At 43.0% G+C, this 26344-nt stretch overlaps 1 protein-coding gene across 3 annotated transcripts in view; it reads left to right on the top strand.

The window, feature by feature from the left end:
- GOLM2 (golgi membrane protein 2) overlaps nt 1-26344 on the top strand; it is an 85902-nt gene continuing 59558 nt past the window's right edge. For all 3 annotated transcript variants that reach the window (XM_006075885.4, XM_006075884.4, XM_044924606.2), the window contains exon 1: nt 1-486. In XM_006075885.4, the coding sequence (XP_006075947.1) occupies nt 160-486 (327 nt within the window). In that variant the 5' untranslated portion in view covers nt 1-159. The remainder of the gene's footprint in view (nt 487-26344) is intronic.

Raw genomic sequence — 26344 nt, 5'->3', positions numbered from 1 at the left:
CCCCGCCCCCTTCTCCGGCTCGCGGGCGGGCGCGTCGGCCGGCCTCCCGCGTCCGCCGGCCCTGGGGCCGCGTCCCCCGGGCAACTCCTCAGCTGCGGCCTGAGCGTCTGCCCGCAGGTGTCGGCGCCGAGGCTCCCGGGCGCGGCCTGCTTCGGCCCCATGGTGGGCTTCGGGGCGAACCGGCGGGCCGGCCGCCTGCCCTCCCTGGTTCTGGCGGTCCTGCTGGTGGTGATCGCGGTGCTCGCCTTCAATTACTGGAGCATCTCCTCACGCCACGTCCTGCTGCAGGAGGAGGTGGCGGAGCTGCAGGGCCAGGTCCAGCGCACCGAGGTGGCCCGCGGGCGCCTGGAGAAGCGCAATTCGGACCTCCTGCTCTTGGTGGACTCGCACAAGAAACAGATTGACCAGAAGGAGGCCGATTACGGCCGCCTTAGCAGCCGGCTGCAGGCCCGGGAGGGCCTGGGGAAGAGATGCGAAGATGACAAGGTAAGCACGAAGCCGCCTCCGCCAGCCCCCGTAGTTGCCTTCAGCTCCGTGGCGGGGGCGTTTGCGCGGCCGTGGCTGCCTGTGCCTTCCAGAGTCGCAGCCTTGGAGGCTCCCTTTGCCGCTAACAACCCTGTTTCTGTCAGACTTGAACTGGTTCGCCACGGCCACGTTTTCCGGTCCCTGCCAGACGAAACTGTAAGTGTTTGGTTCTCAAGGGTGGCCTCTCCGTGGATGCCGCCTTTTCCCCACGCTGGGCTGCTGAGCTGGCAGTCGTGATGATCTGGCCGGTCTATGTGGCCGGCCGCCTTACGTCTGCGGATACACAGGGCTGGAGACTGCCGGATTTGGTGTGAGCATTGTTGCCCTATCCTTTATTCCATGCTCACTGATCATTATTAATTTCTTTATTTAAACAATGTGGCCTCCTCTAACCCATCTACTTATGGCGATCACTATATATTTTTTAAGCAGTCTAACTTCTCTTAAATCTCTATAGGGCTATGTATTAAGCAGTTAAAGAATCAGAATTACAGCCTTTTTTTGTGATCAAAATATTTTTATAGGTGGGCTGTGGAGGCATATGTGAGCCACACTTGTGACTTGGACATAGATAATCCAAAATTATGTACTCAGTTTGAATTGTTAGTGAAATTAACCCAAAAGATAGACTCTAAAAATAACATTCTAAGCAACAGAATCTCATGTCATTGTCCTAATTGATCTTGAAAGGAAATAAAAGTACAATTTTGTATGCTTAACTTTTAGGGTTAGTTGTTGGAAAGCCATACTAAGTTTAAATTGTGAAAGTTTAAAGCTAGACTGTAACTAGACCGGTGCTGAGTAGTCTTTGTTCTCACCAGTATACTGGGAACTATATTATTAACTTATACCTATGCAGTTTTTGTTGATATACCAGACCTGTGGAAATTTCTGGATGGGATAAGCACAATAGATACCTTTCTTTTGGACCCTCTTTTGGTAATCTTCACAGTGTTTTTGTGTGTCAGTGTGTGTTCCCATTATAAGTTTTTATTTTGTATGTCAATTATTTATAGATAATCATTATAAATTAAAATCTCCTGAGCTCCCAATTTCCTTATTGTCACCAGCCACTACTTTGTTTCTTATCTCATGAGGATTGAGGCCCACAGAAGCACTTGAGGTGAGTGCTTCTCAGTAGCCTACCCTTCTCCACAGCATAGCTTCTGAGAGGAGCAACAGATCAGCAAACTTACACTACATACTGAACTCTATAGACTGAAAAGTTCTCTGGGGTGGAATAAACAGATATCCATGAAATTTTGGAGTGTTAAAAGGAGATCGTCAGACTTGAATGGTTAGGCATTACTATTCAAGTTCTCTACCATCTGGAAAGAAAGATAAGTCTTTTCTAGTCATTTATACTCTGGCTTCCATTTCTTCCATCTACTGGACTGTGATTATCAGTTTCTTTCCGTAGGTTTTCACTTTTACTTTCAACCACATGTAGGTGTTCGCTGTTCTAAAATTTTTTGTATTCTTCCATATACTCCATTCTCCCAATCAACCAGTGTCTTTGTTTTTACTTTCACTGCTAAACTCTAGTTATTGGTGGTCTGTAAATGTTTCATGCATTTCTTTTTTCATCCCCATTCTAATTTTTTTTATTCTGTATACCATCCTTCTTTCCTCCTCTTTTCTGAAGCTATTGTCTTGAAGGTCACAAATGGCAGTCTTCCTGGTCAAATCAAAAAGCATTTTTATTCTTATTCTGTTCAATTTCTCAATAATTGATGGTCTCTAACATTTTGGGAACTGTCTCCTTTCTCACTTCTTTATCATTGAATTCTCTGGATTTGCTTCCTACCTTCTTCAGCGTACTTATTTTTCGCTGATTCCCCCCGCCAAATGTCTAATAATAATAAACTATATTCTTGAGTCTTTGCTTTCCCCTTACAGCAGTATTTCTCAAGGTGGTGTTAAACAGAATACTGTCCTAGAAATTGCTCATAGATGGTCAGGACAAAAAAGGAAAACCTTCTTTTCTGGAGGAAAATGTTAAACAGTGTAAGTAGTATATCCTAATCTTGCTAGCATATAAAGGCTCTGAGAGATGTGTTAGTAAAGAAGTCTGTTTAATTTTGTTTAACTTAGTCTCTATCAGTTAATTTGATCACAGATTACTATTTTCATGGCCTACTTGTTACCATGGTACAGAAGAATGTAGCAAAGCACACTAGTTTGGAAAATGTTGCCCTAGGTATCTAGATGAGCTGAAGATGAAATTTGTCTTTTAGAGGTGTGTCCTTTATTCCTGCTACTCCCTCAAGAGCTGAGAAGAGAGATTTATCATGTGTAAATGATCTAAAATCCTTCTGGATGGTGATAATGTTGGAGAAACAAATAAATTGACAATTAAAAGTGTCTTGCTTTTAAAACTAGACCTGCTTCAGTGTTTATTCGTGTTGGTGCAGTCTCTTTAGAGTAAGGGCGCTCTGCCCTTCAGGACTTTTGCCCATAGTGCACACTGGCGCTGACGCTGCAGCGGTCGTTTGTGCCCCTTGGTTTGGTATACATCCTTCCTGATGACTCAGGGCTGTGTCCTGATTGGTCTGAACCGATTCTGGTAATTTCATTATTCCCAGTGCTTGGTTTAGGAAGGGGCTGGCTAGTGAATTGCGAGGGGAAGCTTCCTTGCTCCTTAAAAGAGTAGTACTTGCACCTCAGTGATATTCTTCCCCCAAATCAAAAATCTCCAGTCTAATCATAAAAAAGCATCGGACAAACTCACATTCAGGGACATGCTACAAAGTATCTGAGCAGTACTCTTCAGAGGATCACACTTGAAGAAGTGGTTGGTCTCTTCTGCCAGATGTCATTGCTTCACTACGTGATACCTGAAATCAGGGTAACCAGAGTGCCAGAAAAGTTAGCTAAGAAATGGCTGAGGCACTGAAGTTGGTAGAATGGAGTGTTACAATAGTTTATTGGACTTGTTATGTAAAATAAAGAAACAGTCCTGGGGCTTCCCTGCTTCCCTGGTGCCTCAGTGGTAGACAGTCTGCCTGCCAATGCAGGAGACAGGGGTTCAGTCCATGACCTGGGAACATCCCACATACTTCGGAGAAACGAAGCCCGTGCAACCACAACTACTGAGCCTGTCTTCTGGAGCCCAGGAGGGGCAACTACCGAGACCATGTGCTGCAGCTCCTGAGACCTCTAGGTGCACCCAGAGCCTGTGCTCCGCAGCAGGAGAAGCTGGCACAGTGAGAAGCCCGAGCACTGCAATGGGAAAGTGGCCCCCGCCACTAGAGAAAGGCCAGAGCAGCACTGAAGACCCAGCACAGCCAAAAATAAATAAATAAAGTTTTAAAAATCGCTATTGTGTAAGCCAGTCACGTTGCGCGTCCCTCAGCTACAGCCTGTCTAAGGCATCCCGACTGTCAAGGTTCTCACTGCCACAGTCACGTCTGAGATGCAGGTTAGATCTTCTGTGTCCCCAGGGCACTGTGGACAGGCACCCCACTCCAGACTCTTGCCTGGAAAATCGCCTGGAAAATCCCATGGACGGAGGAGCCCGGTGGGCTGCAGTCCATGGGGTCGCTAAGAGTTGGACACGACTGAGTGACTTCACGTTCACTTTTCACTTTCATGCATTGGAGAAGGAAATGGCAATCCACTCCGGTGTTCTTGCCTTGAGAATCCCAGGGACGGGGGAGCCTGGTGGGCTGCCGTCTATGGGGTCGCACAGAGTCGGACATGACTGAAGCGCCTTAGCAGCAGCAGCAAGGACTTTGTCTTAAGATCAATAGTGGTGTTTGGATGCCTGACTCAGTCGGTACTTGCTTCACAGTCTTTTGGAGATCAGGATCCTTAGGTGGCATCACCTCCCTATATACCCTTGCCCACTCCATGGATGTTCCCAGCCAAAACTCCCTTTGCCCTGATGAAATAGCTGCCTTAGGTGTGATGTGTGTGTAGGGAGTTTTGGTAAGGCAGCCTTTTTTCAAGTTCAGTTCAGTTCAGTCGCTCAGTCGTGTTTGACTCCCTGTGACCCCATGCACTGCAGCACACCAGGCCTCCCTGTCCATCACCAACTCCTGGAGCCTACTCAAACTCATGTCCATTGAGTCAGTGATGTCCTCCCCTTCTCCTCCCGCCTTCAATCTTTCCTAGCATCAAGGTCTTTTCCAAATGAGTTGGTTCTTCAGATCAGGTGTTGGGATGGGACCAGATGCCATGATCTCAGTTTTGTGAATGTTGAGCTTTAAGCCAACTTCTTCACTCTCCTCTTTCACTTTCATCAAGAAGCTCTTTAGTTCTTCTTTGCTTTCTGCCATAAGGGTGGTGTCATCTGCATATCTGAGGTTATTGATTGTTCAAGTTACCCTTTTTTTAAAAAAAAGTTATTTTAGAACATTTAAGGTCTATGGGATTATTGCAAAGATAGTACAGACAGTTTCTTCATACGCCACACCTAGTTTTTCCTGTTATTAAATGGCACATTTGTCATAATTAATCAACCCCTACTGATGCATTAAAAAATCATGGCATCGGGTCCCATCACTTCATGGCAAATAGATGGGGAAACAATGGAAACAGTGACAGACTTTATTTTCTTGGGCTCCAAAATCACTGCAGACAGAGACTGCAGCCATGAAATTAAAAGACACTTGTTCCTTGGAATAAAAGCTATGAGAAACCTAAACAGCATATTAAAAGCAGAGGCATCACTTTGCTGACAAAGGTCCATCTAGTCAAAGCTATGGTTTTTCCAGTAGTCATGTATGGATGTGAGAGTTGGACCATAAAGAAGGCTGACCGCCGAAGAATTGATGCTTTTGAACTGTGGTGCTAGAGAAGACTCTTGAGAGTCCCTTGGACTGCAAGGAGATCAGTCCGGAATATTTATTGGAGGAACTGATGTTGAGGCTGAAGCTCCAATACTTTGACCACCTGATTTGAAGAGCTGACTCACTGCAAAAGACCCTGATGCTGGGAAATACTGAAGGCAGGAGGAGAAGGGGACGACAGAGGATGAGATGGTTGGATGGCATCACCTATTCAATGGACATGAGTTTGAGTAAACTCTAGGAGATGGTGAAGGACAGGGGAGCCTGGTGTGCTGCAGTCCATGGGGCGGCAAAGAGTTGGACACAATCGAGTGACTGAGCAACCACAATTGATGCATTAATAATAACTGAAGTCCATAGTTTATATTTTCTCAGTTTTTCCCTAATGCCCTTTTTCTGTTCCAGGATCCCCTCTAAGATTCCACATTACATTTAGTTGTCATGTCTCTATAGGCTTCTTGTAGCCGTGACAGTTTTTTCAGACTTTGTTTTTTATGATCTCGACAGTTTTTGCTTTTTTCCATAATTTTTATTATTTTTGGCTGTGCTGGGTCTTCGTTGTTCCATGAGCTTTTCTCCAGTCGCAGCGAGTGGGGGCTTCTCTCTAACTGCAGTGCTCAGACTTCTCGTTGCAGCGGCTTCTCTTATTGTGGAGCCTGGGCTCCGGGTGTGTGGGCTCCGGGTGTGTGGGCTCAGCAGGTGTGGCTCCCAGGCTCTAGAGCTCAGGCTTAGTTGCTCTGTGGCATGTGGGATGTTCCCAGATCAGGGATCAGATCTATGTCTCCTGCATGGGCAGGCGGCTTCTTTACCACTGAGCCGCTAGGGAAGCCCTGATCTTGGCAGTTTTGAGGATTACTGGTGAGGGTTTTGTAGAATGCCACTGTGTTGGCATTTGTTTGATGCTTTTCTCAGGATTAGACTCAGGTTATGGTTTGGGGGAGGAAGACTGCCGAGGAAAGCGCCTTTCTCATCATATCAGGGTGTCTCTCAAAGTGACTTCCCGCTCAGTGCTGACCTTGATCGCCTGGCTTGAGGTAGTGTTTGTCAGGTCTCTTCACTGTAAAGTTACCGTAAAGGAAAAGAATGCATTTTTTTCTTCCTTTTCTGTGCTGTACTCTTTTGAAAGGAGGTTGCTATGTACAGCCAATGCTTAATGACTTGGGAGTTGTGTTCTGTCTCTTTAAGGGCAGAGTGTCTATGTAAATTACTTGCAGTTTTTCTGCATGGACCTTAGTCTTTTCTCCCTTATTTATCATTCAGTTATTTATTCATATCAGTATGAACTCATGGATATTTATTTTATACTTTAATTTATAATCCGCTGCTACTCTATTTATGGCGTTGCTCAGAGTGTTTCAGCTTCGGCCGTTGGGAGCTCTTTCATTTGCCTCGGGGCATAATACCCCATGGTTGTCACAGGCCCCTTCCTTAGCTTCTGTCACTGCAAGATGCTCTGACTTTCTTGTGTACTTCCTGCCCCAGGCCTAGAATCCTTCTCCACAGAGCCGTAGGTCCTTTTATTGGAAAATGGTATTGGAGACCAAAGTCTAGGTGTGAGGTATACTCATTGCTACGTCAGACTCACTTTGGAAATCTTGAAATCCCTGCTCTACAGGTATCAGGAGGGTGACGTTGGATATCTTCCAATTTATCATTCTGTCCTCTCATTTTCAGTTTGTTACCGGGGCTCTTAGAACACAGAAATTCTTTTTCCCTACACTTCGAACTCTTCATTTTGTACCGAGGTGTAGCCGATTAGCAGCGCTGTGATAGTCTCAGGTGGGCAGTGAGGGGCCCTACGCGTGCGTGTGCCCATTCTTCCTCAGACCCCTCCTGTCCAGGCTGCCACAGAACACTGAGCAGTTTCCTGTGCTCTACAGCAGGTCCTTGTTGGTTATCCGTTTCAAACATGGCAGTGTGTGCATGTCCTTCCCACACTCCCTCACTGTCCCTTCCCTCCAGAAAGCATAAGAACACAGAAATTCTTTAAGGGAGCCTGAAATTGTCCTTGGAAGTGAGAAACAAGCTCCACTTCTCTGGGATTCCCCCCATATTTACCTTGTTTTTTTGTTTTTTTTTAAACCTTCCTCCCTAACGGGTTTCAGTCTAGAGGGGTGTGTTAGTTGTCTACAGCTGCCGTACAAAATCCCACACACTGGCTGGGTAAAAACAGCAGAAATTCGTGTCCTGCTGGTCCTGGAGTCTAGAAGTCCAAGGCTGACGTACCGGCAGGCTGTTTCTTTGGAGCCTCTCTCCTTGGCTGGCGGAGGGCCGCCTTCTTGCTGCCCTGTCGTCACGTGCTTTCCTTCTGCGTTCCTGCCTCTCTGGGTTCTTTCTCTTATAAGGGCACCAGTAGTGTTGGATTAGGGCCACCCCAATGGCCTCATTTAACTTACTTACCTCTTTAAAGACCTTGTTTCCAAATAGGTCACATTCTGAGGTACTGGGTGTTGAGACTTCAGTGTGTGGGTTTGCGGGAACACAGTTCAGCCCATGCCAAGAGGGAATCTGACACACACGCTGCCTTTTCTTTCCCCTTTCTGTGAGAAAGACCCTTTCCCCCATTTCCTGGGTGGGGTTATTTCTCCTATCCTAACTTGAATTCTTCCTGCCTGTACCTTGTACCATTTATGGTGGGCCAAGGCAAGCGCTTGATAAATCAGAGCTGTTTGAATATAGGAAAAGTCCTTCCCAAAACCGTTGTTTTGTTATAAATGGATTAAAAAAAAAGAATCAGTTTTGAGGTTTGAAGCCGAAAATGACTGCCCTCTTTTCCCTTTACCATCCTCCTTGAGGCGGTATGTACATCTACTTGAACAGAGAAAAGGTCATGTGCCAGAAAGGAGGGTGGGAAACATATTTCTTTTTTTCCCCCCAAAATAACCTCATTGTGTGTGTATGTACACAGTGCTCATACACATACCAAATGCATATATGTAAAAACCATGGCACGGAATAAGGGTTCACTACCATGATCTCAGAGCTTCCCTGATGGCTCAGTTGGTAAAGGATCCGCCTGCAATGCCCAGAGACCCTGGTTCGATTCCTGGGTGGGGAAGATCCCCTGGAGAAGGGAAAGGCTGCCCACTCCAGTATTCTGGCCTGGAGAATTCTACTGTATAGTCCCTGGGGTCGAAAGAGTCGGACACGGCTGAGCGACTTGCACTCACCGTGATCTCAAGTCCTGGCTCTGCCATTTAATGTGTGTGGAACCTTGGGCAAGCCTTCGTTCCACATCTGTAAAATGAGGACAGTAATGGTCACCTCTCTCATTCTTGTGAAGTTTCAATGGATAAAGTCATTTATATGCTTTGAACATACCATATTGTTAAAAAAAAATGTTTAGTGTTACGTTAGCTATTATTCCACAACTGCTTCCTTATTTCTGACCGGCCTTCTTTCCAGGATGGGATTCCGTCCGTGTTCCTGCTTAAGATCCGGTCCCAGCTCTAGCCGGCCTGCCTTGCCCTTTGCCCCGCTGTCTGACTCCACCCTTGCCACCTTTCCTGGTCCTTTTCTGAACAGGCCTAGTTGACTCCTCTCATGCCTGTCTCAGCTGACTCCCCAACACCTGCCTTTTTTTTGTTGTTTAGTCACAAAGGGTCCGACTCTTTGTGACCCCATGGACTGTGGTCCACCAGGCTCCTCCATCCATAGCATTTCCCAGACAAGAATACTGGAGTGGGTTGCCATTTCCTCCTCCACTGATGCCTGCCTCTGGAATTTGAAGAGCAGCCTTGTGCAGTTTTTCTAACACTCTACACATGAATATTCCTGCCTTTGCCTTCCCCATCATAACCTGGCCAAATTCTAGCTGTCATTTAATTGCCACCTCAAATTATTCATAAACCATACAGAGCTAATGCCTCCTTCCCAGACTGCATCCCTTTCCTGCCTTCCTGGTCCCTGTAACGCTCATGCAGCCATTATTGAGACTGGGGTTAGACATTTTGGTATCATCTTTGATTCCTTGAGCATCTCAGACTCAGTGATTCAACATGCAGAGGAGATACTTGGTCAAATTGAATTTTAAAAAAAATCACCCTGGTTGCAGAATAGAGAACTGATTGGAAAGGAAGCAGGAGCTCCCTCACCAGCCTCCTTGCCCCGAGCTCTGTTTCTTTCAGTGCGTCCTGCCCTCTTGAGCAAACCAGCTCTGCCTCCTGCCTGACTTCTGGGGTAGTGGTGTCGCTCCCTGTGTCAAATCAGACCTCTGCTGTCCAGCCTTTACGGCCTCCATGGAGGCCTCTGCGACTTTGTCCCGCTGTCTCCTGACCTGGACTGTTGCAGATGTGCTGCTTTGCTCACCTTTGTCTCCTCGCCTGCCTTTCTGTGTCAGTCCCTGCTCCTGCACTTCTGCTCCTGTTGCCGGACTCTTAGCCTCTCGCCTCTTTTCTGTTACACCAGCCTTTCGGTACGTCGACCATGAAGCCCTCTGACTTCTGACCTGGCGCGTGCTTTTTTTATACACAGTTAACATTTATTGTTTGAAGCACTCTAAATTATTTTGTTTTTCATTTTTCACTGATAGCTTCCTAAATGTTAACTTTGTCTTCTCAACACAATTTTTAAGTTACTCGAGGAAGGACCATATTTAAAATTTTTTCCCAATGAGTTCTTGATAGTCATTAGTGCTGATACAAAGTGTTACAGGTTATAGGGTTAGAGTGGACTCTAATCCAGTTTCTTATGTCCTTATAAGAAGAGGAAATTTGGATACGTAGAGAGACACAGGGAAGAAGGCCCCATGTAGATGGAGGCCTTGACTAGAGTGATGCATTTATAAGCCAAGGAATGCCGAGGATTGTCAGCAGCCACGAGAAGCTAAGAAAAGGGCAAAGAAGAATCCTCCTTTAGGGCCTTCAAATAGAGAACACGGTCCTATAGACAACTCATTTTTGGACTTCTAGACTGCAGAACTGCGAGAATATTTTTGGTTGTTTCAGTCATTGGGCCTGTGGTTTATTTTGTTGGTGTTTAGTTGCTAAGGTGTGTCCAACTCTTTTTCGACCCCAGGACTGTGGACTATAGGACTGTAGTCCCCCAGGCTCCTCTGACCTTCGGTTTTCCCAGGCAAGAATACTGATACTTTGCTATAATGGCTCTAGGAAACTGATATTAGATTCACTAAAAACTCTGGCAGACTTTTGAAGGTTATTTTATTTTTTTTTGTAGAAACTGACAAGCTGGTACCGAAATGTATGGAAATACAAATAACCTAGACTAGCCAAAACAATTTTTCAAAGAACAAAGTAGGAGAGCTTATACTCCCTGATTTCAAGGCTTGTATATAGTAATGTAATACTATATAGATACAGTAATCAAGACTGTGGAGTTATTGAAAAGAATGGGCATATAAATCACTGGGATGGAGCAGAGTGCACAAATGGACCCACAGATATATGGTTGATTAATTTTTGGCAAAAGTGCCAAGGCAGTTTAATGAGGAAAGGGAAGTCTTTTCAACAAAAGATATTAAAGCAACTGGATATCTTTATGGTGGTGGGGTGGGTGGTGGTGGTATATAACTTGTGCTACTTCAGAACATAAACAAATAAAATTAACTTGGCTCATGGACCTAAACGTAAAAGGTAAAGCTATAGATTTTCTAGACGACAACACAGGAGAAAATATATGTGACTTTGGATTTGTGTGGGTTTTTGAGGACATAAAAAGCATGAACCATAAAGAGAAAAATAGATAAATGTGATTATCGAAATTAAAAGCTTTGTTCTTCAAAATGCACTATTTTTTTAAAAAAATGAAAGAAAAAGCAAGTCATGGGTTGGAAGACATGTTTAGAATAGATGTATCGGATGGAGAATGGTGTCAGTGCAGCCCCCGGTAGCAGGACCCAGCCCACCTACCAACAGGCCAGCACCAGTCCCGGAGCCCCAGCCCTGCCGAGCATCAGGCCACCACCAGCCCCAAGACCCCCAGGGCCCTACAGTCAGAGCCCTGGGAACCCTGCTCAGCCTGCCAGCAGGTTATCACTAGCCCCAGGGACCTCTTGGGCCCCAGACTTACCTCCCAGCAGGCCAGCACCACCTTCAGCCCCTTAGCTAGCTACCCCGGTGTCCAGCCCCACCCAGCAGCGGGCCAGCACCAGCCCTCGGGTCCCAGGGCCCTCAGCCTCACCAACCAGGGGCCAGCAGCCTCCACACAAGGAATGGCCTGGCAACCGATGGGACTGGGGCCAGCCGCACCTGTCAGACGGCCCCCAGTAGACCACTACCACGACCCGCATGGCCCGGACAGGGGGCTCCCCTCGAGCACATGGCTCTGATGACCGGAGGGCAGTGTCCTGCTGGGATGCAGAGGACATCTCCAGAAGCCCACTTTTCCAAGGTTGGGAAATGAAACCAACCTACCAGATACTTAGAAATAAAAACAGTAAATTAGGCAAAATGAGGCAACAGACGAGTATCTTCCAAATGAAGGAGCAAGATAAAACCCCAAAAGAGCTCAGTGAAGTGGAGATGGGCAACCTGCCCAGTATAGGGTTCAAGGTAACGAGTGTAAAGACGTTCAGAGAACTCGGGAGAAGATTGAACGAGCAGAGTGAGAAGCTAGAAGTTCTTAACAAAGAGTGAGAAAATATAAAAAAAGAACCAGATGAAGAATACAATAACTGAAATGAAAAACACACTAGAAGGAATCAGCAGTAGATTCGATGATACAGAGGAAAGGATCTGTGAGCGGGAAGGCAGAGTAGTGGGAATCACTGAAGTTGAACAGAAAAAGGGAAACACTTTAGAGAAACTTAAAGCATCATGAGAAACTAAAATTACTGCCTGCCTTGCCTGTGCCAAGAGGAGCACAAACTTCAGTCAAATGGAACGTTAATTCTCTTACAAGGAAGCCAAAATGCGGAAACCTGTGGTCTTCATTCACAAACATCGTTCCTTGCGTAATGAAGTTACAGTTCAAGTATTTCCTGTTGTATTAGAGGACATATACCGCATCACCACATTATATGAATCGTTTCTTTCCTCTCTGGGGTGGGTGGAAGGAATCTCCTTGAATGTTCCTTTAGGTTTTTCTCTGTTTAAATTGTAACCAACATTTTTCAAGAATCAGTTTTCTGATCTTCATGGAACCTCCTGAGATTACTCTGACCCTTATCATGTGAGCAAGAAGAAGCAGAGAAATAAGGAAATAAGAAAGGAAGATGAAAGAAATGCGGGGACATGTGTCTAAGATCTTTGTAGTACAGAGTACATTGTGTGATCAATATATTTTTGTCAATTAAAATATTTCGGTTTTACTGTAAGATCAGAGACTTCCCCGTTGTTAGGACTCCACGCTTCCGCTGAAGGGAACACAGATGCCATCCCTGGATGGGGAGCTAAGACCCCCACAAGCCACGTGGCACGGCAAAAGGAAAAAAAACTCTTCAAGGTTAACTCTTCCAGTACAGGAAATAAAGGAACTAACATTAAATGTCAGTCTGTAGTAGACAGGCTTTTATGTATTTCCAATAATTCTTCTCATTTTATGGTTGAAGAAACAGGATTAGGTGAGAAAATGGCAGAATCCTAAACTCAGATCTGCTTGATTCCATAAATCCTTTCCACTAAACTGCATTGCCACACATTATGTACCTATATATAGTTTTAAAATATATAAAATTATATAGAGAGAGCAAAATTATGTATTATTATATAAGAACAGTTATCTTGCCAACACATCAAATAACTTTTGAGTAGTCACTGTGTGTATTAGTTTCTTAGGGCTGCTATAACAAAGAACCACAAACTGGATAGCTTAAAAACAGAACTTGATTGTCTTGCGGTTTTGGAGAGTAGACGTCCAGAATTAAGGTTTTGGCAAGACTGTGCTTCCACTGGAGCCTCTAGGGGAAGATTCTTCTAGCTTTTGATAACCTCAAGTGTTCTTTGGCTTAAGGCAGCGTAACTTCAGTCTCTGTCACCGTCTTCCATGGTTGTCTTCCCAACATGCTTGTGTATCTCCGTCTCTTCATGTGGAGTTCTCTTCCTAGTTCTGTTTTATTTTCTTACAAGGACTAGTTATTTTGCATTAATCGAGGATTGCACGTGTGTGCTCTGTGCTGAGCCACTTTGGTTGTTTGTGTTCGACTCTGAGACTTCATGGACTGTGGCCGCCAGGCTCCTCTGTCCATGGGATTCTCCAGGCAAGAGTACTGGAGTGGGCTGCCATGCCCTCCTCTGGGGATCTTCATGACCCAGGAAATGAACCCATGTTTCTTATGTCTGCCGCATTAGCAGGCAGATTCTTTATCATTGGCACCACCTGGGAAGCCCACACTGGATTAAGGCCTACCCTAATTCAGCATGCCTACATCTTGATGACATCTGCAACGCATGGTTTCCGGGTAAGGGCACAGTCACAGTACTGGGGGCGGCGGCTGCTAGGACTTCAACGTAACCTTTTAGGGAATACAACTCAACCCATAATCAGTCTCTGTAAATCAATTTGGAGTGAACTGAATCTTCACCGTATTGATTACTGCAGTCCACGAACACGCAGTGTCTCTGTGTTGTAGATCTTCTCTGTGTTCCTGCAGCACATTGGACACTTTTCACGTGTTCAAGACTCACATATTTTATTACATTTATCCCCAAGTATTTCATGTATTTGATGCTATAAAAAATGGAATTGTGCTTATTCCATTTTCCACTTCTTCTTTGCAGGTGTATAAATAGAGCTATTAATTTTTGTACGTTGATTGTCTCCCTGCTCTAGGACTTAGTTCTAGCACTAATGGCATCTCAGGAGTTCTAAGGATTCTACAAAGAGCCATTAGAACTCAGTAGTAGTGGTTTTTCCAGTAGATTCTTTAAAATTATTTCTGGACAAGGTCATGTCATCTGCAAATAAAGACAGTTTTCCCCCCTTTCCAGTTGGTTGCTTTTTATGTTTCTTCCCCATACTGTTCTGGCTTGGACCTCCAGTATAATGTTAAATAGAAGTAGTGACATTGAATATCCTTGCAGAGAGAGTATTTAACAAAGTTGAGCACACATTCATGATAAAAACTCTCAGCAAAGGAGCAATAGAAGGAAACTTCCTCATATTCATCAGAGGTCTCTATCAAAACCCCACAGCTAACATTGTATTTAATGGCAAGAGACTAAATGCTTTCTCCTACAATTGGAAGCATGGAAGGACTTTAAATAGAGGAGTTACTTTAGCAGACAGAGCTTAAAACCTCTGGCTGCAGAATAGAGAAGTGATTAGAGAGGTGAAAAAGTAGATACAGGAAAAATAAATATAGGTTTTTATTTAAAAACTTTTTTCCAGTAGTACAGTTGGAGGATAATGGAGTCTTCAACTAAGCACATTGTGTAATTCTGTGCTTACCAGCCTCAGGAGGCATTTTCGTTAGTATTGGTGGCTGGGGAGTGGTAATGGGTTTAGGTGTAGAGCCAGGAATGGTAGGAGCTCTGTATTGCAGAGCAGAGTCCCGACAATGAAGGGCTGCTGCTGCTGCTGCTAAGTTGCTTCAGTCGTGTCCGACTCTGTGCGACCCCACAGATGGCAGCCCATGACGCTCCCCTGTCCCTGGGATTCTCCAGGCGAGAACACTGGAGTGGGTTGCCATTTCCTTCTCCAATGCATGAAACTGAGAAGTGCAAGTGAAGTCGCCCAGTGACTCTCGGCGACCCCATGGACTGCAGCCCACCAGGCTCCTCCGTCCATGGGATTCCCCAGGCCAGAGTGCTGGAGTGGGTGCCATCGCCTTCTCCCAACGAAGGGCTGCTCTACTGCAAATGCTAGCGGCCCCGTGATGGAGAAGCACTGGGCCATTAAGACAGAGAAGCGGAGAGAAGTAGAATTAACACGAGTTTGTGATGCGTTTGGTGTGCGATTGGGGAGGCAAAGATGAATCCCATGGCGCTGGCGATGCTGATGGTGGCGCTGTGACCTGAGGCAGGAACGAGATGAGAAGTTAGTTTGAGAGGAGTGCAAGTTTAAGTCGAGTTTGAGGAATCTGAAATATTTAGTAGGTAGTTGAAAATGCCCTTTTGGAATTCAGTAGAAAGGACAACCTAGGAAAAGATTTTGGTTGTTGAAATCATAGGAATGGCCTAGGTTATAGAGTGAGATGAATGTGTAAGATGGAGCTTTGCAGCGTGGCAGGGCACAGCAGAGGAGAAGCAGGTTTGAATGACCGACAGCAGGAAGAGAGGAAAAGAAAAGGCTGCCTGGTGTGGTGGTGTGTTCGCCAAGGGGAGAGTTTGGAGGAAGAGTTATCAGTGTTAATTGCTGTAATTACCTACTTAGGATTACCTCTCCATAACTTGATTGTGGTCCAGATAGGGCTTATGTGTTTTGTTCATCTTTGTATTCCCACAGTTCCTGGCATGACATTACTTAATTCTTGAGCAGAGTCCATGTTTCTTAATCTGTATATGTTTTAAGTACCTAGTTTATACCTGGTTAATGAATGTTGAGTGTATAAATCATATCTGTACATTTATGCTGGATCTATTTTTTCATGTCTTCCAATTTTATATTGTGAATTTCTTGACTCTGAAAATAATCTAGTCTAAATTTTGTAAGCACCTAACATATTTGGTACTATGCCCTACGTGTGGACTCAGTAAATATTTGGTGATTGATTCAGCAATTTGCTGTGGCTCTTAAAGCATGTCTTTATATATGCTGGGCTACCAGCGGTATTATCCACATATCTGATTACACTACTTTTCTGGAAGACATAATCGAAATATTCTTATGTAAAGGCAGTCATTATCAATCATTATCTTTTTGGCTTTATTGAATGTATCTTTTCCTTGAAACATGTAATAATACATCTAGATTAGTATTTTGTTTAGTTAGAAACTCAAAAATATTTTCCTGGTTCAATAGCATTTATATGAAGAGAAGAAAACCTTAGAATTAGTTAATGGGAACATAATGAAAAAATTCATTTGTCTTATGTACTGCATATCATCAGGGACTTGTTTCATAAACTGAAAACTATTAATAACTTAAGTTCATAAAGGGTAGAACTAAATAAGTTCTTTTCCTGATATAGTGCTTTATGATTTATCAAAGTACATGGTATACATAAGTCACTTATTTGGGAAAGTTGTGTGTTTACCATGTACTAGGTGCTAGGAATAGAAAGATAAGATTCAGTGCTCGTCCTCAAGGAACTTGATCTAATGGCGGAGACACACCGAGAAATGACCCATAATGCGTGATTAAATGCCACGTCAGAACTGTCTACAAAGGGATTTGAGAGTATAGAGGAACAATTGATTTAACTGCTTCAGGAGGTCAGGAAAGAAAGGACTCGCTAAAGATGAGTCCTCATGGATGAAGAGTAGCTCACCAGCCAGACTTAGAAAGCAGTGAGCGCGGTGAAGCCAGGAAGCTTGAAAGGGAGTTGTCCCTCTAAGGGCGGTTCAGTAGGAGAGTGGAATGCTGGGTACATGTGGTGGGAAAGGAAGGGAATTTGTGGCTGCAGATAAAGCTGTTTAGGACCGGACTCTTCATTATTAATTTTTTTATTGTGGTAAAATTTACATAACATGAAATTTACTGTTTTAACCATGTTTAAGTTTACAATTTTTTGGCATTGAGTACATTCACAGTGTTGTATGACCATCACCACTGTTTCCAGAACTTTTCACCATCCTAAGCAAAAATTCCTTACTCATTAAGCAATAACTGTCCACCTCTCCCAAACCCTGGTACCCTGTATTCTCGTTTTTTGTCTCCATGAATTTGTCTATTCTCGATTCTTCATATGAGTGGAATAATACTGCATTTGTCCTTTGTGTATGGCTTATTTCACTGACATAATGCTTTCAAGGTTTATCTGTGTTGTAGCATGTATCTGAACTTCATTCCTCTTTAGGACTTAATACATTCCATTGTATGTGTATACCACATTCTCTTTATCCATTCTTCTGGCTTGAGTTGTTTCTACCTTTTAACTACTGTGATTAATACTCCTTTGAACACTCATATATAAGTCTGTCTTTGAATCTCTATTTTCTGTTCTTTTGGGTATATACCTAGAAGTGGAATTGCTGGCTCATATGGTAATCTTATGTTTACTTTTTTGAGAAAGCACCAAACTGTTTTCCACAGTGGCTGTACCATTTTAGACTCCTACCAGCAATGTACAAGGGTTCCAGTTTCTCTATATCCTTGTCAACACATGTTATTCAACGCCCTGTTTTGAAATGATAGCCCATCCTCATAGTATCCCATTTGTGGTTTTGATTTGCTTTTCTCTAAGAACTAATGATGTTTAATCTGTTTTCATGTGTTTCTTGACCATTTTTATCTTCTTCCGAGAAATCTCTGTCCAAGTCCTTTGCTCATTTTTGAAGCGTTTTCTGTTGAGTTGTAGGAATTCTTTATGTAGTCTAGATAGTAAATCCTTGTCAGATAAATGACTTGAAAATATTTCCTCCCTTGGTGGGCTGTTTTCTCACTGTTGATAGTGTCCTGTGATGTACAAAAGTTTAATAAATAAAATTTAATTTATTAAATTGAGCTTTAATAAAGTGTACTTTTATTTATTTATTTCTTTTGTTGCCTGTGCTTTTTGTGTCATATTTAAAAAAACTGTTACCAAATCAAAGGTCATAAAGGTTTTCCCCTATGTTTTCTTCTAAAAGTTTTATAGTTTTAGCTCTTAAATTTAGGTTTTTGATCTATTTGAGTTAATCTTCCTGTATCGTGCAGCGTAAGGGTCCAACTTCATTTTTTTGCTCTGTGAATGTTTTCTAGATCATTCATTAAAAAGGTTAACTATGACCAGTTGCAAAACTAATCTCTTATTCTCTGCTGTTTATTATCCTCCACCTGAGAAAGTAACTGTGGTATAGTGGAAAAAATACTGGATTGGAAATCAGAAGACCTAGGTTTTAGTTTTAACATTTGGTATGAGATCAGAGGAAAATCACTTTTAAAAAGTTTAGCTTTCCCTATAAAATGGGAAGTGCAGGCCCCGTCTGCCTTACAGTTTCATGATAAATATCAAATTAATCAGCCTTTCAGATCTATTATTCTCTATTCTTGCTGCTGTTATTTTAAGTTTTAAGAAAGATCCACAGAAGAGCAGCTAAAATCAAGGGATGAAAGAGAGTTACTAGAGAATCAAGTAAAAAGACCTGGGGAAAACCTTGAAAGACTGTATGACTAAAGAATATAAAGTAAACTTTCATACCAAGTTCTGCAAGGTAGTTTGTGCTTGCACATAATCTGCTTATAAATGAGCCCTTCCTGTGGCGTGTGCTGCGCTAATGCTGTACAGCATCTCTTACCTTAACTGCAGGGAAAATGGGAAACTATTTTACAGCTTAGTGAGAAAAGTTTCGTAACGTTTTACTTCCTTAAATGGTGCCCCTCCCACAAACAAAGCACATTTTACTCCTCAAATATTGTTATGGTATCTGCTGTGCCTCCAGTTATTTATTATTTTAGATTTATTTGCCAGCAGGATGTGATGTCTGTAAAAGAATTTTTTTACTTGTGATTTTAAAACCCCACATAATGTAAAATTTACATCTTAATCATTTTTAATCAAATTTAATTAAATTTACATCATAATCATTTTATATAGTAATGTTAGCTGGTTGCTCAGATGGTAAAGAATCCCCTGGCAATGCGTGAGACCTGGGTTCAATCCCTGGGTTGGGAAGATCCCCTGGAGAAGGGAATGGCTGCCCAGTATTCTTGCCTGGGGAATCCCATGAACAAAGACCTGGCAGGTTACAGTCCTGGGGGTTGCAAAGAGCTGGACACGACTGAGCGGCTTTCACTTTCAGTGTTAGCTGCGTGTTGTGCAACAGATCCCTAGAACTTTTTCATCTCGTAGACCTGAAATGCTATACCTACTCAACAACGTTCTCCATTTCCCTTCTTCCCAGTCTATAGCTGAAAATGAGTTGGTTTTTTTCAATATGAGAAAAAACTTTAATATAAAACTTCTTGTAGTGGCATAAAATTAAACCACATTTAATTGCACATAGAAAAAATTCCCTTCATTAACGGAACAAAATTCTCTTAAATTGGAACCTTAGAAAATTGAGGATGTACTCACTCTAGGTGCTAAGAACTGAAGTGAGCTTTCTAATACAGTTATTTCTGGAAAAATCCATGTCAGAGGACCAAGGACTAATTCTGTGATCAGTTTTTTTACTTGAAAATAATGAGATAACTTTCACAGAGAGTGAGCTCAAACCCTATTGGCCTCCTGCTAAGTAGAAGGATTACTGTTGAAAGTAAATTCTTCTGGCAGCCTATGCTGGAGACAGCCTAGATATATTGCCCTTGGATCCTCTCTTGCCAGGTTCTGCCCCTGCCGTAGCACCAGTGCCCTCTCCACGGTGCCAGTGGCTCAGTGCTGTTTGATCCGCTTGTTGATTCATAGTCATCACCGTGCTCACCTATAAACAGCATTGGATAAGTTGGCCACTCCCGCCTCCTCTTCTTTGAATTAGGCTTTCAGGAAATCAAGCTTTTCTTCTGCATTTTATCCATTCCTTCTTTTCCATTTTTTTTCTTCCTTTTTCTCCTCAAAGGAAATGCCCCAAGACTTAGTCCTGTGACATCTTCCTTATCTATACTCAGTCTCTTGGAGAGCTCCTATTGACATTTACTTAAATACTACCTATATACTATCTATTTAAAGAAGTCTGAGCACTGAAGAATTGAGGCTTTCGAACTGTGGTGCTGGAGAAGACTCTTGAGAGTCCCTTGAACTGCAAGGAGATCTAACCAGTCCATCCTAAAGGAAATCAGTCCTGAATATTCATTGGAAAGACTGATGCTGAAGCTCCAGTAGTTTGGCCCCCTGATACCATGAGCTGATTGATTGGAAAAGACCCTGATGCTGGGAAAGATTGCAGGCAGGAAGAGAAGGGGGTGACAGAGAATGAGGGTTGAATGACATCACCAAATGAGTCATGAGTTTGAGCAAACTCCAGGAGCTAGTGAGGGACAGGGAAGCCTGGTGTGCTGCAGTCCATGGAGTTACAAGGAGTTGAATACTCCTTAGCAACTAAACAACAGCAAACTGTTCTCTTAAATTCTGGGCTTGATATCTCTTGATATCCCTTGATATCATCTTGAACTCCCTACTCATTTTCTGTTGAGTGCAGCTGGGGTTTTGGACTTACCTGTCCAAAGCCAAAGCCCTGGTATTTTCCCAATCCCAGAACATCTACTCACAGCCATTCCCAGAGAAGTTAGTGGTGACCCCTTTGTTTATCAGACCAGAAACTTAGGAGTTGTTCTTGACTCCTCCTTTCTCACCCCTACTTCCAGCTTATCAGCAAATTCTGTTGGCTTAGCTTCACAATCCATATATCCAGAACCCAGACAGTTTTCCTGACCCCCATTACTACTATCTGCTGATATAAACGGACATAGGAAAGAGAAATCTAGTCATTATAGATGGTTAAAACTAACTTGACTGTGTCAAAGAGACCATTTCTGATAACTGGATAGAGTTATCACTTTGTGGTTATCCACTTTGTGGAAGGCATTAAATCTTCAGTAGCAGAATTTTATATTCTACACACTAGGAATAATAGTATTCTATTGTTGGATCTTGCCTAGTGGAAAGACTTGATGGAAAACAAAGTTTTTCCAAAGATGTTTCTCGCTTCTGTTAGGAAATAAATAAAATGGGGAAGAGACAGATGATAGATTAGATATCTTCATTTATTTATGCAGTAATAATGCTGAGCTTATGTTCTAGTGCAGCTATATGAAAATGGTCCCTGTAGGTAGTTGGCATGAACATAGAATATGTTAAGGGTCAGATCTGAGAGACAGGGCAGAAGAACTGGCAGGCCTTGGTGATAATTTGTATTTATTTAATTTATTGTGTTTGGCCATACCACACAGCTTATGGAATCTTAGTTCCCCATCCAGGGATCGAACATGGGCCCATGGCAGTGAAAACACTGAATCTTAACCAGGGGACCACCAGGGAATTCCCTGCACTTGGTGCTAGCTTGTATCATATAGTTACAGGCACTAATGGACTGGTGGACAGGATGAGAAGAGATAAGAGGCAGGAGAGCCAAAGGATGAAGAAGCCCCTGAAAGTAATGGGAAAGTTGAGAAAGGGTGCTAACTTGTCGAGAAACCTCTAATTTTTTTTTTTTTTTTTACATTTCAAGTTTCAGAAATTAGTGAAATGTGCAAATGGAAATGCCTTATGGGCTTGACGTTAAGGAGGAGACTTGCTCTCATACTTTCCAGTGTGGTCTGCCTTGCGAATCGGCCTTGCATTCCTTACCCACCTGTCATTCTCTCCTTCCCTTTCTTAGTCCGTCATCTGCACCCTCTTGTGCTCAGTCGTGTCTGACTCTTTGCAACAGCATGGACTGCACCCGCCAGGCTCCTCTGTCCGTGGGCTTCTCCAGGAAAGAACACTGGAGTGGGTTGCCATGCCCTCCTCCAGGGGATCTTCCCGATCCAGCGATCGAACTAGTGTCTCTTATGTCTCCTGCTTTCACAGGCGGGTTCTTTACCGCTGGCGCTCGCTGGGAAGCCCTTGGCACCCTCTGATGTGGCTTAAAATTGATATTCGGCATGCCCTCTGTGGGTTGACTGGAGGCATTGCCCTGTGTCTTTGTCATTTTAGGGCCCTAGAGGATCGAGCAGCCACCATCTGAAATGTTGGTGGCTTTGGTAAAATGAGAGAGTGGTGAATTGTGCTCCCTGTAATTACTTATGCCTGCAAGTGATTCCTGTCATTTTGCTCACATTTCATTATATGCTTGCAGGTTCAGTTGTGTCCGACTCTTTGTGACCCCGTGGACTTGTAGCCCGCCAGGCTCCTCTGTCCGTGGCATTCTCCAGTCAAGAATACTGCAGTGGGTTGACATCCACTGCTTCAGGGGATCTTCCTGACCCAGGGATCACACCCGGATCTCTGCCTTGTGGCAGGTTCTTTACAGTCTGAGCCTCCAGGAAAGCCCTCATTGTCCCCCCTTGACCCAGTTTTGAAAGAATCGGGGAGGAGCAGTCCTACAAAGTACCTGGGATGAGAGTTAGAAATATTACCCTACATTAGTGAGTACAAACAGCCTGACTATTATTTCATTCTAACATGAACCTGACATAAGATTTCAAATCCTTGAAAGTTTATAAACTTCAAATACGTGTATTCTTGGGAGAATATATTAAAAAAAAAAAGATTAGAACTGCCAAACAAACTATCCTTGTTTTTCAGTTTCACCTAGAGTGCTGATCCTTTTTTCTTCCTTTCCAGAATCCTTGTTTATTCTTTCCTTTCCTCTCTATGCAGCTAAGATTCCATGGTCTATTGTTTTGGTGTCTTGCCATTTTTTTTTTAACATGTCTACTTCAAGTGCAGCTGGAGAAATTCTTATAACCAGACTGGTACTTATAGAAATTTATGATCAGCTACCTCAGGTGGGTTTTCAGCAGCACCTTACAAATTACGTATCTCTAGTCAACACACTCATTCCAACAACTTTCAAACTTCTGCCCTCCTCAGACCCTGCTGCTGCTGCTGCTGCTGCTGCTGCTAAGTCGCTTCAGTCGTGTCCGACTCTGTGCGACCCCAGAGATGGCAGCCCACCAGGCTCCCCCGTCCCTGGGATTCTCCAGGCAAGAACACTGGAGTGGGCTGCCATTTCCTTCTCCAGTGCATGAAAGTAAAAAGTGAAAGTGAAATCGCTCAGTCGTGTCCGACTCTTCGCGACCCCATGGACTGCAGCCTACCAGGCTCCTCCGCCCATGGAATTTTCCAGGCAAGAGTACTGGAGTGGGGTGCCATTGCCTTCTCGGCCTCAGACCCTGAGTCTCTTTAAATTCCTCTTCTCCTTGACCTCAACAGATAATCTTATTTCCTGCTTGACCAAGAATTGAACAGGAGCTACCACACTAACAAATCTGCAGGCATACCTACATCTCCACCCATGTCTCTTTCCTCCTTGTTAGAATACAAAAGGGTTCATTCTTCCTCCAAGACCAGCCTCTCCACCTGTTCTATGGATCCAGTCTCCTTTACATTTTTCAAAGACCCTTTTCTATTACTAATCCAGTCTCCCTGTTACATTCAATCCTTTTATCTATACTTGTTCCTCAGCACTTAAAATATACTTGAGTCTTTCTTGCCCTCCCCAGTCACATTTCTTGAACAGAAAATTGCCTTTGCTCACATCTGCATTTTTCTCCTCCTGCTCCTAATATCTCGACGTCTTTGCCCAGCACTGCGCTCTGGTCCTGCGTGGCGCAGACGCTCCTGTTTTCCTCTTCTCGGCTCTCAGTTTCCTTTGCTGGCTTCTCTCCTATTAAGTATTAAAGTTCATTGTTTAAAAAAAATAAATAAATAAAATAAAGTTCATAGTTTTATATTTGAGATCCTCTTCTCTTATTCTGTCCTTTTCTGAAGTAATCATATCTGTGCAGAAAACTTCAGTTATGCTCATGACTCCAAAATGTTTATCCTTTATCCAGACCTCTGTCCCATTTCTTATATATTGCTGTATCTCTAGGCCTTCTACGGTGTCGTTCACTTATCAGGTGTTCAGTTAATGCTTTCCTTAAGACTGCCTGACAGAATGAATGAATAAACAAAATTTAATGATTCTTTGTGACCAAAACCAAATCCTGCATATCCTCAGGCCTAGCACATAGTGGATGCTCAGTAAATGCTTTATAAATGACTTATCAAAAAAAGAATGAGTAAATAAAAACCTTTGTAATGATTCATTATAGCCAACCAAGACCAAAGACCTTATCTTATTCTCTTTAAAAATGTAACTTAGTATAGCTTAAACTAAAACTTGCTTCATGAGATCAAGTATCAATAAATAGCTTAAACTAAAACTTGCTTCATGAGATCAAGTATCAATAAAAGTTGCAGATGTGTTTGGAATGTTGACTGAATTATATGTGTGCAATGTATGAGGAATAAGAAATCAAAAGGTTATAGATACCTATTAACTATTGATCTAGTGTATATATGGTGGTCACGAATACAGACTTTGGTTTGGGACTACAAGGAAGAATACTCAGAACCTACTGTAGTTGTGTGATGCATCTGTGAAATGCAGAACCTGCCTCAGAGGACTAACCACAATAATATTTGTATTACTGCATTTAGCTTAGCACAAGGCCTGGCACTGAATAAGTATTTAGTACTTATTATGAATAATTTTCCATTTTGATCCAGTTCATATAGGTGCCAGTCAAAGACATACTGTAGATGAGTAATTGCTGAATATGGTTATTTATCAGAATCACTTCAGCTTAAAAAAAAAAAAAAAAGATTCTGAGGCCCATCTCCAGGCTGCTGAGTCAGACTGGAGTTGGGGAGGGGAGAGTGAAGTAGGGGAGGGGAGTCATTGTATGTTTTTCTTAAAGCTCCCCAGGAGATTGTGAGCATCAGGTTTGGCAGTTATAATACTAAAGATAGAATTGTTTCTAGAAATCATCTGAGTATGAGATATAATCAGGAAAAATGGTTCTAGTGTGAAGGAAAAGGAGCCAGAAATGACATCTCTAAAAAGCCAATTGTCTGTAGCCTTTGGGATCAGTGGTCATATAGTTGAGCTGATTTGCCTGAGAACAGGTCATAATGAAAGTGAAGCAGGCACATTCATTATGCCTGTGAAACAGCTGAGCCATTTTCAAGGTCCCAGAATGAAAAGAAAAGCAGAGCAAGTGAGCTGTTAACAGCTGCCAGAATTAATTCAGAGTAGCCATGTGGGATGGGGAGGCATTAAGAGAGCTTCAGCAGGAGATGGTAGAAATATAAAGATTAAGTTTTAGGTATTGGAGGAAGAAAGGTTAAAGGGAAATAGATGAAGTAGCTGGGGTGAGCAAGAAAGGCTATGAGAAAATAGGAGGAGATAATTCTTACTGGAAAAAGACATAGAGAACACATGCCTCAGAAGAAGAAGAAGGGGAAAAAGCCTTAGGAAGAATCGGGAACACATTTTGAGAGATTAACATGGAAAAGGCCAAAGGGAGCATGGATAAACAACCTATTATAAATGCACTCCAATGCCAGACACACCAGTACTACAGAAGGAGAGAGGTGCCATGAAGCTTAACCAAGGGAAATGAATGAGGGAGTTCAGAAGCATTGAAGGATAAATAGAATTACACAAGTAGGGATAAAGTCCAACTCAGGGTAGGAAAACATGTAGTGCAAAGAAACGGAACACTGAAGTCTAAGGAGGCTTTCAGCGGACACTTCCCGTTTTCACCGGGGTCAGGCCGTGCGCCAGACATGGGCAGGGGATGCACCACGGGACAGCTTCTGTTCTCATGGATGCTCATTTCTGATAAACCCTGAGGGCAGAAAGAGACAAAGTGACACTCTGGTTAGAGATACGACTGCCTGTGAACTGAGGGAATGCTTTGTTTTTAAAAGACCCAGTAGACCCTGAAGCCAGGCAAGGCATTTTGAGCATTGAGGGAGTCTGGAGGGTGTGTTCAAATCTGGGTTGGAGTCTATCTGACCATAGGTGTAAATTAGACAAAGAGATGGGGCTGGGTTTGTCAATATATGTGTGCATGTGTGTCTATCTACACACATCTGTCTCTCATCCCCAAAGAAATTTGAAAAAAGAAAATGATTATTTGGTGTCTTTCTTTCATATTGTAAATAACGATGTTGTGGGAAAAGTCTGAAAGTAACCAGAAAGAACCCAAGAAGCCAGACAATGAGAATCCATTTATAAAATAAGAATTAAATAATCCTTCTTAAGGTTTATACACTGTTACTGGTCTAAAATATATTTAGAAAGAAAAGTCGTCCGCTAGTACCGAAGGGATTGGTTCCAGAAGCCCCTGTGCAGAGATGGATGCTCAAATTCTTTATATAAAATGGTGGGTGCAGAGGACCATCTGTATTTTATAGCATTGCCAGGTCAACAGAATATATGGCAAAGTGAAATACCTTTTTTCCAATCATGCAGTAGTGAGAACTCAAATTAATTTCTCAACAGCTGAGAGGTTTTGATAGAATCATTTCAAAGATAAACAAATTCCTGTTGGAACACAAGAAAATTAAAAATATG

The sequence above is a fragment of the Bubalus bubalis genome, chromosome 11 (assembly GCF_019923935.1).
Source record: "Bubalus bubalis isolate 160015118507 breed Murrah chromosome 11, NDDB_SH_1, whole genome shotgun sequence".
In the NCBI taxonomy this organism is placed as follows: Eukaryota; Metazoa; Chordata; class Mammalia; order Artiodactyla; family Bovidae; genus Bubalus; species Bubalus bubalis.
This window is presented reverse-complemented; position numbering and strand designations above follow the sequence as displayed.